Source organism: Puma concolor, chromosome C2 (genome assembly GCF_028749965.1).
Source record: "Puma concolor isolate L17-30 chromosome C2, mPumCon1.1.hap2, whole genome shotgun sequence".
Classification (NCBI taxonomy): Eukaryota; Metazoa; Chordata; class Mammalia; order Carnivora; family Felidae; genus Puma; species Puma concolor.
Window position 1 is genome coordinate 146,053,703 of NC_141675.1, and position 16,283 is coordinate 146,069,985.

General features: G+C 37.2%; 1 protein-coding gene across 1 annotated transcript; it reads left to right on the plus strand.

The window, feature by feature from the left end:
- Positions 1-14,205: 14,205 nt before the first annotated feature.
- Positions 14,206-14,669, plus strand: LOC112850456 (keratin-associated protein 22-1-like). Its single transcript, XM_086675830.1, has one exon. The coding sequence runs from the start codon at positions 14,242-14,244 to the stop codon at positions 14,386-14,388; it is 147 nt and encodes a 48-aa protein (XP_086531956.1). The 5' UTR covers positions 14,206-14,241; the 3' UTR covers positions 14,389-14,669.
- The last annotated feature ends 1,614 nt before the right edge of the window (positions 14,670-16,283 follow it).

Consider the following 16,283-nt stretch of genomic DNA (forward strand, 5'->3'; position numbering starts at 1 on the left):
TAGTTATTTCTAATACCGGGTAAAAGACTTTATACACATGTTCATTGATGTTCTACTTCAGATTCCTTCTATCTTCTCCCTAGGTGAGATTTGCTTTCTTATACACAAACCCCTAAGCTATTGCGATTATCTTTCATCCTAACTTTTTGTAGGTAGGTCAACAAGCAGATTGAATCTCCAGATTCTTATAGGAGATAGATACCTGTGTAAGTCAACCATATTCCTTTGCATTAATCATTTTAGTCATGCTGGAAGTCTCCTACTGAAACCCCTTGCATTCAGACTGAGGGCTTTGTCCCTGCAAGTGGAAAAGATTCGAAGTGGCCCAACCCCCTTTAAAAGAAAAGTGGCAGCTGCACACACACACACACACACACACACACACACGCATGCCCACACACAGATACAATACACATACCTTCACACAGAGAAATGGTGGAGATTAATGAATATACATTTTAAAAATATGCTTCCAAAGGAGCTTATATTTAGTAAAAATTAAATTAAAATTTTTCCTGAAAAAAAATTTGGTAAATACGTGAAAACATAGAGTAACACTCAGTTTATATATATCAAACATGCTCTATTGACTCCTATGATTTGATTTTTCTAGGAACGTAGAAGTTCAAAGTGGTTATTTGACTTTATCATTGAATTCAACAATGAACTTCATTGTAGTAAAAGCAATAACATAATAATTATAATAGTAGCAATGTGTTTCTCATATTTCCCATGGTATGGGATATTTTACCAAGAGTTTATTTATTAGGGAAAATCTAGTAGGTTCCATGAGACATTATCTCTGCCAATATTATTGTTTTAAATTAAAAATGCCATACTCCCATCAGATCACAAAAAGCATAAACATCTAATTCTTCAAAAAATATTTCATGAAAATGTCATTGCATAAATCAAATGAAATCTCATCATTTCCCCTTTTCCTCACTGTGAATTCAGGATATAAATTTGAAACCATGAGGAAAATATTTCATGCTTTAAAAATAGAGTGTTAAAAGCTTAAGAAACATTAATGCAAATGAGAAAGTCTAAGTATTTCCGAATACCAAACTATTTGTTTTTTATCAAAAGTTTCATGAAGCCAAGTAACTAATTTTGGCTTTTAGTAGTAAAGCATTGCTCACATGAAAATGGGAAGAATCCCTCATGGAAAATAATAGGTTTGGAGCAGGAGGTAATAACAGGTGGAGAGATTTGAGGTTAAGGTAGAATAGCATGATCTGCTGAATGTCAATACCGTGAAGGTAAAATTATTTGTTGAGAGCAGGTCAGAGTTTGTCAATAAAAAAGCTATTTCTTGCCATAGAGATTGGTTACAAAGGGCAACTAAAGATCTTGTGAGTACAGCTTTGAGGCTGAGACAACTGATTCTCATTAAAGGCCCACAAACTGGTTCAGATGTGGTGAAACAAAACAGATCTTGTCATTGCCTCTGAAGCCATGTCTAAAACCAGAAGTCAACAAATTACTCACATTGGTCCTACAAATTAGCCAATGACAAGACATGTGTGGTGGGTGAGGACATATAAAAGGCCTTCCGCAGGGGAACTGTCCACAGTGAAGTGACACTTCTCCTCACCTTCTCTACCCAAGCACAACCTCAACAACCAACACCATGTGTGGAAGCTACTACGGAAACTCTTATGGAGGCTGCGGCTATGGAGGCTGCGGCTATGGAGGCTGCGGCTACGGAGGCTGTGGCTATGGAGGCTGCGGCTATGGAGGCTGTGGGTACAGAGGCTGTGGCTATGGAGGCTGCGGCTATAGAGGCTGTGGCTATGGAGGCCTGGGCTGTGGCTATGGCTCCTGCTATGGCTGTGGCTTTCACAGACTAGGCTGTGGCTATGGCTTTGGTTCTGGCTGTGGCTATTACTACTGAGAACATCATGAGAAATTCACCCTCTGAACCATCACTTAATGATTCAGCAGTTCTGAACCACACAAATTTTCTGCCTCACCCCTAAGTGATGTTTTTCCTACACTACCCTGTAAACTTCTGACATGATTTGCTAAAAGTCTGATATCTGGAACTGATGTCACTTAATGTCTGGAAGAATATAAAACTCAACCTGTGAATTCATATTCCAACAAGATGACGTTGCTATAGTGCTTGTTTCTGTAATTTTATGCTAAATTTGCTTCTCTGTTTTCCTAATAAATTTTGAATTTCCTCATAAATCTGAAAGAGAAAACTTTTTCTTTTCTACTTATGTATTATGCAGAGTTTGGCTTTTTTTTTTTTTTTTTTTTTTTTTGGTCATTAGTGGGGTAACAATTACTTTTCTTCAGGAAATAACTGTCCTCAATATCATCTTGTGTTTTACTGTAGTGCTTCCAAGATTTGTGACTACAGAAAAATCTGTGAGCTTTGTAAATATTATTTCTTATCTTGTAAAGAGAGGGAAATATACTTTTTCCTTATAATGATTTTAGCTCTTTATGTTTCTTGCTCTATAGATTTCTGTAGTTGCTTAATGGTTACTTCAGGCTGCCTCCAGTCTCAACAGAGACCTGGCATGTGGGGCTGAAGTTGACATTCCCCTACGTGGCCAGAGATTTAAGAGTACTGATGCTGTCAATAAGTTTCACTTATAGTACTTACATAAGACATATGGAACTTTGTCAAGTGCATGCCAAACCTACAGTGCAGAAAGCCCTGTATGAATTCTCTCCACTGGAATCCACACAGAACCCTAATCTTCACTTATACCTAGTTGCTCACAGGCCCTATCAACCATTCAGATCAGCAAAAGAAAATCGTATTTAGGAGTGGAGGGGAAAATAATATGGCTCAGTTTGCCCAAGTGCTCTATTCAAAAGATTTAGAATCTGCCATAGATACGGGTTAGTATCAATATTTCAGCAAGTTATTTGACACTAATTTTTATGGGTTCATAATAGACAGGAGATATTGCAGCCTGAGAACATATTATATGAACATAGCTGAATGTATAAAATCTTACCTTCTGGCTTCAGGTTTCTTCTTTAGCTTTGATATATATATATATATATATATATATATATATATATATATATCATACTCAATCATGAATTTGAGACAAATTGTAGTAGAATGAAGCTTACCAGGCTGATCTCCTGCTAACGAAAACAACAATAACAAATAACAATGTCACAAGATTTTTAACAAGATCCAGATAATCACAACATAATATTCAAAATGTCCAAGGTACAATATGAAATCATATGGCATACAAAAACCTACTAATTATGATACATTCTCAAGGGAGGAGACAATTGAGAGAGGTGCTCTGGTGTGTATACTAAGATGGTCCACATTTCCCCCAGCTACTGATATTCACATCCTTCCCACTTCCATGTGACAGGATCTGTGGCATCTTCTAATCAATAAGTGTAGAAGGGTAATAAGATGTTGCTTTTATGATTGTGTTATGTAAGATCATAATGTCCATCTTTCTTCCATATTTTCTTCTTCACAGGCTATGATTAAGCACACAGATATGTAGTATACTGCCCAACAAAGAGGTCCATTTGGGAAGGAACTGAAAGTGGCATCTAGCCAATAGCCAGCAAGAAACTGAGGCCCTCAGTCCCATAACCTGTGTGTCACTGAACTGTGCCAACAAACATGTGGGCTTAGAAATGGATCCTTCCCCAGTCAATCTTTGAGGAAATTCTGTGTTTTAAGACCCAGATGATACCTTGACTGCAGCCTTGTGAAAAATCCTTAAGCAGAAGACCATTCTAAACCATGCCTGGAGCAGAGACTAACAAAAAATGCAAAAATAATAAGTAAGTGTGTGATTTTTAAGATGTTAAGTTTCTGGTAACAACAACAGATAAACTATTATAGATGCCAACCTCCAAATTATCAGAGTTTTAAGCAATTTTATAACCGTGATCCACGGGGTAAAGATAAGCACTGAATGAAAAGAAAAAAAATGTATCTTCAAAAGAGAAATGGAATTGTTAAATATACCAAATGAAAAGTTTATAACTAAAAATATCAGAAATTAAAAGTTAATATCAGAAATTTTAAAAAAAGTTTCTTTGGATGGGTTCACTAGCAGAACTGAGATATCAGAGGAAAGAGTCAGAGAATATGATGATAAATCAAGAGAAATTATTGAATGCAAAAAAAAAATACAGTTTAAAAATATGAATAAAAATCCTCAGGAGTTTGTGGGACCTACCAAAATTTCTAACATTCAAGGCATTGGAATCTCAAATGGAGGAAAAGTATAGATTGGCACAGAAATCATATTTAAAGAAATAATGGCTTAAATTTTCTCAAATTTGGTACAATTCTCAAATTTACAGAGTCAAGAAGTAATAAATCCCAATTAGGATAATCTAAAAAAAAAAAATTACAATTCTATGTTACTGAACCAAAGTGAGTTTCACTCCTTGGTGAGTTAGAAACTGCATCAGGCTGAGGGGTCACACAAAGAAACTTATTTGCAGCAAATAAGGAAATCATGGAGAATGGCTTCCAAAGCCATGACTCCCCTGGAGAGGGTGAATAGGTTCCTTTTCTCTAGAGTTAGGATGAATATTCAGAGAGGGAAGCCTCCTATTTGTAGAGGCGGGCATAGGTCTTGCATGCACCTTGAGGAGACAGTCATATACATACATTGCATGTCACATAAATTAGGCTGAGGCTCCTCCCTGGACAGAGATTTTAGTATTATAAGGAGGTAAAGACAATTGTAGGTCATTCCAGAGGTCACTCCCTGGTCCATCTGCAAAAGCACAAGTCAGGTTAACTCAACCAGTGTTGAGCAGGCAGGAGATTTTGTTAAGGCAGTTGCCATCACCTGGGGGTGGTTTTGGGTTCCATTTGTCTGAGTTAAAGGAAAGCCAGAAAGAAGAGCTTAGAGGAATATGTAAGAAAAAGGTTAGTGAGTACAAGCGGGTGGGCAGTAAAGTACAGCTCTTGGAGTCTAGCTGGTGACACATATACATCATAACCAAGCTTCTGATATACAAAAAAAGAGAAAAATTCTTGAAAACAGCTAGAGATAAACAATATATTACATATACGAAATGATTCAGATTACTGTGGATTTTTTTTTGTCAGAAACAGTGTCCAAAAGATAGTGGAAAATATACCTAACATGCTAATAGAAAAGAATCCAACATTCTATACTTAACAATATGCTTTAGAAACAAAAGTGAAATAAACACTTTCTCAGATGAAGGAAAAATAAGAAAATTTGTGTCCAGGAGATTTTTTTCTAAAAGATATGTTAAAGGAAATTTTCCAGCTAAAAGAAAATAATACTAAAGGGATACTCAGAACTTCAGAAATAAAGGGAAAGCAATAGAAAATTTTATGCATTGAGTAAATAAAATAGATAACTCTTTCCCTCTTAAATTTTTCAAATATGTATAACTACTAAAAAGAAAATGTTATAATATTGAATGAGGGGGTTTCAAGGTATATTGATATATATATAACAAATGCAATAAGAAGAAGCAATGGTAAAGAGACATTTAAGTTTGTAAGGTGTATACCTTTTAGTTAAAGTAGCAAAATATGAGCTCTGAGAATACTCTGAAATATTAGTTATGGATATTGCATTCTCAAGATTAACCACTAAAAAATATAGAGATATAGCCAAAAAGTCAGAAGACAAAATCTAATATTAAAAATACATAAATAATACAAAATAGGCAGTGAAGTGAAACTGAGAAATAGAAACAGAAATAAATGGTAAAATGGTAGAAATAATTCCCATGGTAACAATAATTAAATAATATGTGAATATTCAGGTAATCAATTAAAAGACAGAGATTGTCAAATTGGCTAAAATTAGACTGTCAATTGGCTAAAGTATATAATAAATGTATCATTTATAAGAAAATCACTTCAATACAAAGTGTGTGTGTGTTTAAGAGAAAATTTACAGGGATGTTAAAAATATTTGAATTAAATGAAAATTAAAATAGAAGGTATCAAAATTTGTGTGATGTAAATAAAGCAGTGCTTAAAGGGAAATTTATAGCAGTCAATTTTTTATATTGAAAATTAAGAAAGTTCTCAAATCAGTATTCCAAGATTCCTCCAAAATAATTAGTAGAAAGTACGAAAAAAGGAAGGGGGAATAATAGAACTAACAGCTGGAAGTAATATAATTTAAGACAGAAGATAGAGAAAATAAATGAAACCAAACACCAACTCTGAAAATTTCAATAAAATTGATAAACCTGGGGTGCCTGGGTGGCTCAGTTAGTTGAGTGTCTGATTCTTGAATTCATCTCAGGTCGTGATCTCACAGTCATGAGATCAAGCCCTACATCTGGCTCTGTGCTGAGCATGGAGCCTGCTTGGGAGTCTCTCCCTTCCTCTCCCTCTGCCCTTCCCCAACTCATTCAGGCATGCCTTCATTCTCTCTCAAAAAAAAAAAAAAAAAAAAAGATAAACCTGTAGCAAGACTCACAAAGAAAAAAAGAAAAAAAGAAGATACATATACCAGGAGTAGCAATAAAATAGGGACATCACTACAGACCCTATAATCACATCAAAAACAATAAGAGAACACAGGGAACAATATCATGTTCATAAATTCAACAACTTAGGTGAAATGGATCTGTTCCTTAAAAGGCAGGACATTGCCAAAAACTTGCTCAAAGGGAAATATATATTTGAAGGGTCAAATGACTCGTGGGAAACTACATTTTGTGATTAAAATCTTTCCAAAAAAGAAAACTCACAGTTCATATAATTTCCCTGGTAAATTCCACCAAACATGAAAGGAAGAAACAATGCAAGCCATATGGAATCTCTCCAGAAAAGAAAGAGAGAAGAAAAAATTAAAAAAGTAGGAGGGGAGGGAATATTTCTCAGTTATTTTATGAAATCAGCATTACCCTGATACCAAATCCAGGAAATTGGATGTCAGAAGTGTTCCCACCATTCCCTAACTGATAAGCAAGACTCACTGTGCCTAGATTTTTTGTTTAAACAATGTGGTTTTTGCTGAAGTAGTGTTTTCCTTGTGGGAGTCTGGAGCCTTTTTGATCTGTTCTCAGTTAAAATTTTGGGCTTCCTTGAGAAGAAATAACACCCATGGATTGCTTCATTTCTGTTGCTGGGGGAAGAGTAAGTTCTGTGTGGCCCCTCCTAGAGCGAGAAGGAATAAGAAGGTCTTCACAAGGATACCTCCAGAATCTGCTTGGGTCCCTTCCCCTTATTATCTAGCTATGTATCATGACATACTTTGCTATAATAAATCTTCACCAAGAGCACAATTCTATGTTGAGCCCATGAGTCTTTCTAGCAAATCTCCAAGACTGGGCATGATCTTGAGGACCCCCCAACACAATATGACCTGGAAAAGGCAAAGGTGTAGATAGATTGAACAATCCGTTATTTATAGGGTTTAGGAGTATGAGGAGGGCTTGATTGCAAAGAGGTTTTGAAAAAGCACGAGGGACCTCCCTACTATTTTCCAGAGTGGCTGCACCAGTTTGCATTCCCACCAAGAGTATGAGAGGGTTCCCCTTTCTCCACATCCTCACCAACATCTGTTGTTTCCTGTTCTGTTAATTCTAGGTGTGAGGTGATATCTCATTGTAGTTTTGATTTGTATTTCCCTGATGATGAATTGAGCATCTTTTCTTGCCATTTGCAACGCTGTAGGTGGAGCTAGAGTGTATTATGCCAAGGGGAATGTCAGTCAGAGAAAGACAAATACCATACGATTTCACTCATATGTGGAATTTAAGCAACGAAACAGATGAACATGGCCAGAGGTGGGGGAGGAAGAGAGAGAAGCAAACGGTAAAACAGACTCTTAACTTCAGAGAATACATTGAGGGTTGCTGGAGGGGAGGTGGGCAGGGGCATGAGCTAAATGGGTGTTGAGCATTAAGCACGACACTTGTGATGAGCACTGGGTTTTATATGTAAGTGATGAATTGCTAAGTTCTACTCCTGAAACCAATATTACACTGTATGTTAACTAACTGGAGTTTAAATAAAAACTTGAAACCACAAAGAAAACAAAGCATGAGAAATTTTGGGGGGGGGAGTGTGATGGCACTATTTTACATCTTGATTGTGATGGTTGTACCACGACATCATGCATTTTTCAAAATCACAGAACTCTACACCAAGGGAGTGAACTTTTCTGTCTATAATTTAAAAATAAAACATAAAAAAATGATTTAGGGAGGCTTTGCAGATGATGGTTTATGCAGGAAAAAGATACACAGAATATTTACCATGAGCTAAGCAAAATGAACTAATTGAAAAATGTTATGTCATTTAGTCTAAAACCTCCCAGCAACAGAGACACAATAGAACTGGTAGAGCAACTCGTAGAGAGCAAAAAATATATATGGCAAAAACAAGCAATTTCAACCTTTCTTGGAATCAAGCAAATACAAAAAAAAATTGTTAAATACAATAAGTTCTATTCCTTATAATAAATAGAAAGAAAACCAAGGTTTCTATTTCAGATTAGCCAAATTTATTAAGATCACTGGGAAACATGCATGAGAATTATCAAGGTAGGATCAGTGACCGGTAAGAAGGTAAAGTGGGTTCACAGGATGAAAATCACATTCTCCCTTTTTAGGAAGCAAAGGTTGGGGATAAATAACTAAGGGTTTCAGATCCAGACAGGAGCCGCCAGACTGTAGGTAATCTGCAAATCACATCAGAATTATCCCAATCTAGTGTGGGAACACAAGGGCATGGGAATCAAGGCTGGTGAAGCATGAAGTTACATGTGCAGGTGATAAAACTCTCCCATGGTGTCCTCAATAGTAGTAGCCAAAGCCACAGCCGTAGCCAGAGCCGCATCCATAGCCGCAGCCACAGAGAGAGCGGGAGCCATACCCGTAGCCACAGCCATAGCCACAGCCTAGTCTGCGGAAGCCACAGCCATAGCAGGAGCCATAGCCACAGCCCAGGCCTCCGTAGCCACAGCCTCCGTAGCCACAGCCTCCATAGCCACAGCCTCTGTAGTAGTTTCCATAGCAGCTGCCACACATGGTGTTGGCTGTTGAGGTTGTGCTTGGGTAGAGAAGGTGAGAAGTGTCACTTCACTGTGGACAACTCCCCTGCAGAGGGCCTTTTATATGCCCTCAGTGTGAGTGGGACCCACCACACAAGTCAGGCCACTGGCTAATCTTGTGACTATAATTAGTTTGTTGTTTCTCAACCATGAGATAAAACCACAGAGGCATTAAAGAAGCTTGTTTTTTTATCTAGAGACTCGGGACTCCCTCGAAATAATTCAATGTCAGCGATGAGAGCAGATAGACATACAAATCTCTGCATGACACCAAATACTCAATTAAACCTCAAGAAACAGGCATCATTTCAAGAAGTAGCATTTGCAGCAGGCCAATTTTGACTTGCTCTTGGCACAAAATAAAATCTCTATTCTTCTCCCTATTGTTCCAAAAACCAATAGCACTCATTTTTAACCAATGAGTTTTGCCTCTACCTTGTTTCAAAACATTCTTCCTCTTCAGTGTTTCAGCTGTCGGTCCTCCCCTGAAATGACGCAGCACAGAAAATCGCAATGCCTGTCCATCTCTGTAATACACTTAACAAACAGCCAGCTTATTCCCATGTCTTGAGAGCCAGCCTGAGCCAACTGCATTTCCGGGTTTTCACTTATACAAATTAGTCTTTTATTTTTTATGCCTAATTCTTCTTCAGGACACTAAAAATAGTTTATCCTATGAACTGCAATTTCTGTTCAGAGCCTACCACCAGAAAGAGTGATAATAATTAATCCTGTTTTATTAAGACTTCTATCAATTGCCATTTTCAATTGGCCATTTTTTTAACTTTGAGAAATTTATCTGAAATGTCAGTGCTTCCCAAAACTTTTTTTTTTTTTTTTGGTAATTCCTCACCAGTCAATAGGGAGATCTGTTCACATTTGGGAATATATAATAATCAGCTAATATTCTGACTAACTGATATTTCTTTTTATCTTCAGATACTTGATTTTGCCCATTATACAAAGGAAAGTTCATTTGTAAAGATATACAATGTTAAAAAGGCAACCTATTTTTAATCAGGCGCATGGAACTCTCTTAAATAATCATTGAATTTTTTTTATTTCATTGTTTTCACTATGATAATCCAGGCTATTAGGAGGTACAGAAAACCCAGGAGAATCTTGTCATCATGTGAAAACAACTAGATTTTATGTCGTCAGGATGATTCAGGAAGGAGGTACAATTACACACACAAATCCATAGTCAGTGACCAGGGTGGTCACAATACAATGATTTTCTGTGTCTAAAGATTGTTATTACATATCTCTTCATATAACCTTTAAACATAACCAAGGAGTATAAGATTGGGTTATGCAGTAGCGAAGAGGGTTCGAGACTGAAAACCACAGTTAACCCTCCTGTGGAATTCAGTGCCCAAGATCTTTGTAATTCATTCAGTTCATCCGCTTTGATAAGTAATTTAAATTATCCAAGGGTAAATAGCCTCTAAATAGAACACAGCAATGTTTTTCTACTAATAATCAGGTTAAACACAATCACTTATCCATTTGCCATGCATTTTTCATGTATTTTCTATTTATTTTATTGATAAGTGTATTTCCACAAACTAGACACATCATTACAGTCGTGTATCATTTCAGTCCCTCCTTCACCATGGTAATAACTGTTAGAAAATCTCACTACATCAGATACTTGTTTCAAATTATCATACTTTAGATTCCATCAATCAGTTATCTTTCCATGGAAATTTATTTTTTAATGAACGCTGGTTGGAATAATGTGATTGTCATTTTTTTAGACTTAAATCCTATATATTGAATAAATTCATTGCCAGAAGGGTGTATGACTAAATTATATTAGTTAACAAAATAATTATGTAGCGGGTAGTTTTGTAACTGGTTAAAATGATTGTGGAAGTTTCCATCTGTCCCATAACTATCAACATCTGGAAGCAGAATGGAATATGTTTTACGACCAATGGGCCTACACTGACATATTATTAACACTCAAAGTCTATAGTTTAAATTGGGATTCACTCTTGATTTTATACATTCTATGGGTTTTGACAAATGTACAATGACAGATAGCCACCATTGTAGTGTCACATAGAATAGTCTCGCCGCCCTAAAAATCCTTTGTGCTCTGCCTATGTATGCACCATGACATTCCAGGTTTTTTTTAAGTGTTGCTGGCCAATGCTTTGAAATATAATTACTGCTAATTGTCTCTCATGAAAAACAAAGCAAACAACAGACAAATCTTTCCCCAACAAAACTCCTTGAGTTTTCCAAGGTAATTTCTTAATTCACTATTCTTCTTCATAGAAATTTCAGGAATGTATTTCTAAGATACTGCATCTACTGTCTTGTACCCTTTTCTCTCAAACATTTAGACTGTTGACCCACCACTCCACTGAAAGCGTGCCTGTCATGTCTTACCAAATCTAAATATGGTTTGTTTCTCTGTATTAATCTTACCAAAGCTCTGAAAATTCAGGTCAGTTGAACTCTTTGTTCTTGACATATTCTCTCTCTTGGATTCTGATACACTCTATTCACTTATTTTGCCTCCAACTTCACTTTTTCAGAAATTTTTGTATTATATGATCCCTACTTTGACCCAAATCTCAGACCATTGTTTTTGGCCTTTCTATATCCTTTATCTTCACCCTTTTATAGATGTCCACTCAACTGTCCACTTGATAATTCAATTTTTATCATAAATAGCCATCAGAAATTTAACATTCCCCACAAAGAGCCCATTATGACACCGAATGTATTCTCTTCCAATATCTCAATCTCATGGCTCAAGAAAAAATTAAATCATAGCCTCTCCCTGGGGCATACCTACGTAGACTTTCCATTGCATTTAGAATATCCTACAATAAACTATCTCTTTCCAACACTGTCCTCTACCATTTTCTTTCTCATCTTCCATATGCCAAACACAGTGGCTCTTCAGTATCTCAGACCAAGTTTTCTCCCTCCTTGCCATTGTACTGTTGGCCTCCCTGTCTGGAAATTACAGCAGGAATGCTTGAATCCTACCTTGAGCAGGTATCAATTAAAGTGCTATCTCTTCAGATATGTCTTCTCTGACCACTCAGTTTAAAATTAACTCCCCCAAGTAATAAATAAGCTTATTCAACTCATTGGGGTTTTGTGTTTTTCAAGTAGTCATTCTTATCAGAATTTAATATATTTCTTTCAGAGTTTAATTGCCTATTGTGTGTCTGTCACTGACTGTCTTCCTTACAATGAGAAATTCAAGTTCCTTGAGAATATGGACCATATCTATCATTGTCATTTCCTCATCCCATATGCTTGAAATGAATCCCTGGCATGGAGTAAGTTCATAATAAAAAAACAACTGAAAAAAAAAAAAAGCAACAAAGTAGAATAGCTTTCTAAACTGAGATTTCTAGTAGAATAAACATTTCCTCTCCATGTCTAAGTCCCATAAAGATAAATGGCACAAACCCAGCCATAAAAAAAGAAGGCACTTCTGCCATTCGAGAGAACATTGATCAACTGGGAGGGCATTATACTAAGGGAGATAAGCCAGACAGAGAAAAATAAATACTGTATGGTATCACTCGTGTGTGGAAGCTAAAACAAACAAACAAAAAAAAAGGGCAATTTCATAGAAACAGACAATAGAACATTGTTTGCTAGGGGCTGGGGCAAAGGAGAAAATGGGGTGATGTAGGTCAAAGAGTATAAATTCTCAGTTATAAGAGTAAGTTCTGAGGAGCTGACGTACAGCATGGTGACTGTCGTTCACAACAGTTGCATGCTTGAACGTTGTTGAGAGATCTCATGCACTCTTACTGTTTATGAAAACCGACCTATGTGTTCCAGAGCCAACATATAACATGAAGACAGTGTTTGGGGATTAAGAGGAATGATAGTTGTATTACCTTACCAGCCAAATGATGTTGCAGCAGGCTAATGCCTTCAAAATCGCAGATCCACCAGGGGTAAAAGGCTGAGGGGTTTTATAGGAAAATACAGGACCTGAGTGGTTTTGATAGGAATCTGGTAGTCCTACCAGTCACTTTCCTTATCCCTTCAAGGTGGTCTCATGACCAGCGCTGGTGCGGTCTATCTGAGTGTTGTTCCTAAGTGTTCACTGAGGTCAGCTGGTTGCCAATATGTATACCGAGGTCCTGGAAGAGAGGATTCTACAGAAAAACAAGTGAGAGAGAAGGGGAGGTTTCAAGAATAAAGAAGAGAAAAATTTGTTTACTTTAAAGTCAAGTCTTGCTGAGACACTAGGGTGTCCATCTTAATTTCCATCTATCTTTACATTTCTACAGCAGTTTCATTACCACACACACACACACACAGAGTTAACGATGTAAGATGATAGACATGTAAACATGCTAGTTATCCTGATCGTGGTAATTATTCCACAATGAATATGTGTATCGAAGCATCACATTGTACACTTTAAATGTATACCATTATATTTGTCAATTTTCCCTAAATAACTTTAAAAAAAGGAGCTACCTATCTTACCTTTTAAAAATCAAATCTATGGATACCAGAGGGGAGGTGGATGCAATAGGTGATTGGGATTAAGGAACACAATTGTGATGAGCACCGGATGCTGTATAGAAGTGTACACCTGGAACTAATATTACGCTGTTAACTAACTGGAATTTAAATAAAAACTTAAAAAAATTCAAATCGAAGGTGCCTGGGTGGCTCAGTCGGTTAAGCATCCAACTTGGGCTCAGGTCATGATCTCAAGGGTTGTGAGTTTGAGCCCCACATCGGGCTCTGTCTGGACAGCTCAGAGCCTGGAGCCTGCTTCAGATTCTGTGTCTCCCTCTTTCTCTGCCCCTCCCCTGCTTGTGCTCTCTCTCTCTCTCTCTCTCTCTGTCTCTCTCTCAAAAATAAACATTAAAAAAGAAAAAAAAACTTCAAATATTTTTTCAAATCAAATAACAACATTATAGCCTTGCTCATAAGATCTCTTAGAAGCTGGGTTCTCAAGTAAGCAAACACTGTGTAATTAGGAAACAAGTTTTGTTTTAAAGGCACATGACACTACAGCAATAGAGTCCCCAATATATTGGTTATAAGGAATTCTTCAGATTTTTTTTAATGTCATTTGTTTGGAAATGAGTCAATTCTGCCTGTGGTTTACCCACATACCACTCAGGTTGTATAAAAGGCCCTGTGCAGATTATGAAATTCAAACTCAAGGAACTGATTCTGCTCCTCAACTGAACCCTCTGCTCCTGACACCATGTGCTATTACGGCAACTATTATGGTGGCCTGGGCTATGGCTATGGTGGCCTGGGTTGTGGCTACGGCTGTGGCTATGGTGGCTATGGTTATGCCTGCCACCGTCCATGCTGCTTTGGAAGATACTGGTGTTCCGGCTTCTATTGAAGTATTCTAGACTTCTGATACCTTGGATAGTTCTTGTTATTATATAAGGATTGTTTATTGTATTAGTATTATTTTCTCTTCTAACACTAATATCTAAATCCTAGGCCACCTGTGATAAAAAAAGTCACCAATCAATTCATTATCTAGACTATCCAATGATTTCGTCGGAAAAAATATCCGTTCGTTTCTATACGTGTGCACAAATCCAATCTTAATATTTATTTGGGAAAATTCCGGTTTTATTTTTCATTAAATAAAAGCTCATTTGCAAGTATGCCATATATTTGTTTCCATACATTTATTTATCTTCATCATTTCTGAGCGTAAGAATGCGTGCACGCGCGTGCGTGTGTGTGTGTGTGTGGCTGTATAGCTGCTATTTTTCTACCAGCTAAAGTCTGCTCCAAAGACGTGACTTCATTGGCACTTGAAAGGACAAAGACTTCATTCTGAGAACTGCAATGGCTTGCACTAGGAAGCCATCAGCATGAGTGAAATGATGAATGAGACACTGATGAAGCACCCTCAAGCATTATCTAGAGTTTATTCTTTACATCACTCAGGTGCAGGCGTATCTCATATCATGTTCAAGTTTTTCTGTCACCACTCCTTAAAGACAATAGCTGGTCATGAATTCTGAAAAACAAAACACTATTAAAGAACAGCAAAAAGATTGGTCGGACCAGCCACAGTCTCCTTTCAGCTCCAAACTGCTTTCTAAGCAGTAATCGACATTCATTGTCTTTGTTCTTTGTTACCTATTCTCCATTGCCTTCAGAGTTTTCTGGCACCTCTGCTGGTCTTGGTAGCTAAAACTTTATCCTGAGAAGCCTGACCCCTCAGGTCGTGTGCCCGTGTACAGCAGTCCTTTGGGAATAGAAGCAACCCCAGTAGATCCTGTGAGTTTCTGCCATGGACATTCAAACTCCCACTATAGAGCAGAACTACATCTCTTCATTACAATCAACACTGTAATTAATTTCTCTGTCTACTGGTAGGTGGAGCCCACGATTATCAGGTAGGCAAAAACTCTATATTAATTCATTAACTAGTGGGTCCCAGGGAGCCATGGTGAAAGAGAGCAATTTTACCTAACAGGTGTTTTTTTCAGACCGATATATTCTAGATATTGGGGACGGGGTAGCATTGGTTAAAAATATATTCTCCATTGTAAAGACAATACCAAATCTCACAAACTATAATCCTTAGCACATTCATTCGTAGCATTTTAAGAAGCCATTTCAGCGGGCTGATGTGGTATGTGCTAAGATGAATAGATCTCGTAGCAATGGGTGCATTATTTCACTTTCTTCTCAGAGACTGTCTCAGTCCAAAGCAATGTTGTGCAGAATTCTGTGATGATAAATAAGCCACCACATGTCTCAGATACTGGTGATGATCATGTCACTGTGGGCAGCTGAGACAAACCCATACCCAGAATATCTATCATTCTTATTAAATAGCAACTTCCATCTATATGGAAGGCGCCTGATAAAATCAACTTGCCAGAAAGAGCTGGTTGGAATCCTCTAAGTATGGTACCACATCAAGGGCTCAGAAAAACCCTTTGATGCTTTCAGATTGGATATTCAATTCCAATATCAGCTAGATCAGCTTTGTAAAAGAAGAAATAGTTCTACCACTATGGCTATTCTATTCTTGGGCCCATTGCACATATGCTGGTATTACAGAGGACAGAAGCTGTTAGACATTTCCTGGCTGAGTCACTGTCCACCTGATTGTTTTGTACGTTCTCTGTTGTGGATGCACTGTGAAAACTGACATCAAGCTCAAATATCTACTTAATTTGTATCCACTCCAATATGTCCATCTGTATAATTCCTCCCCAGATCTCTGTTTAATCATACTTTTTCTGACCCCTGAACAACTAACCA

Coding starts and splice junctions, on each gene's coding strand:
- LOC112850456 (XM_086675830.1), top strand. CDS start 14,242: ATGTGCTATTACGGCAACTATTATGGTGGCCTGGGCTATGGCTATGGT.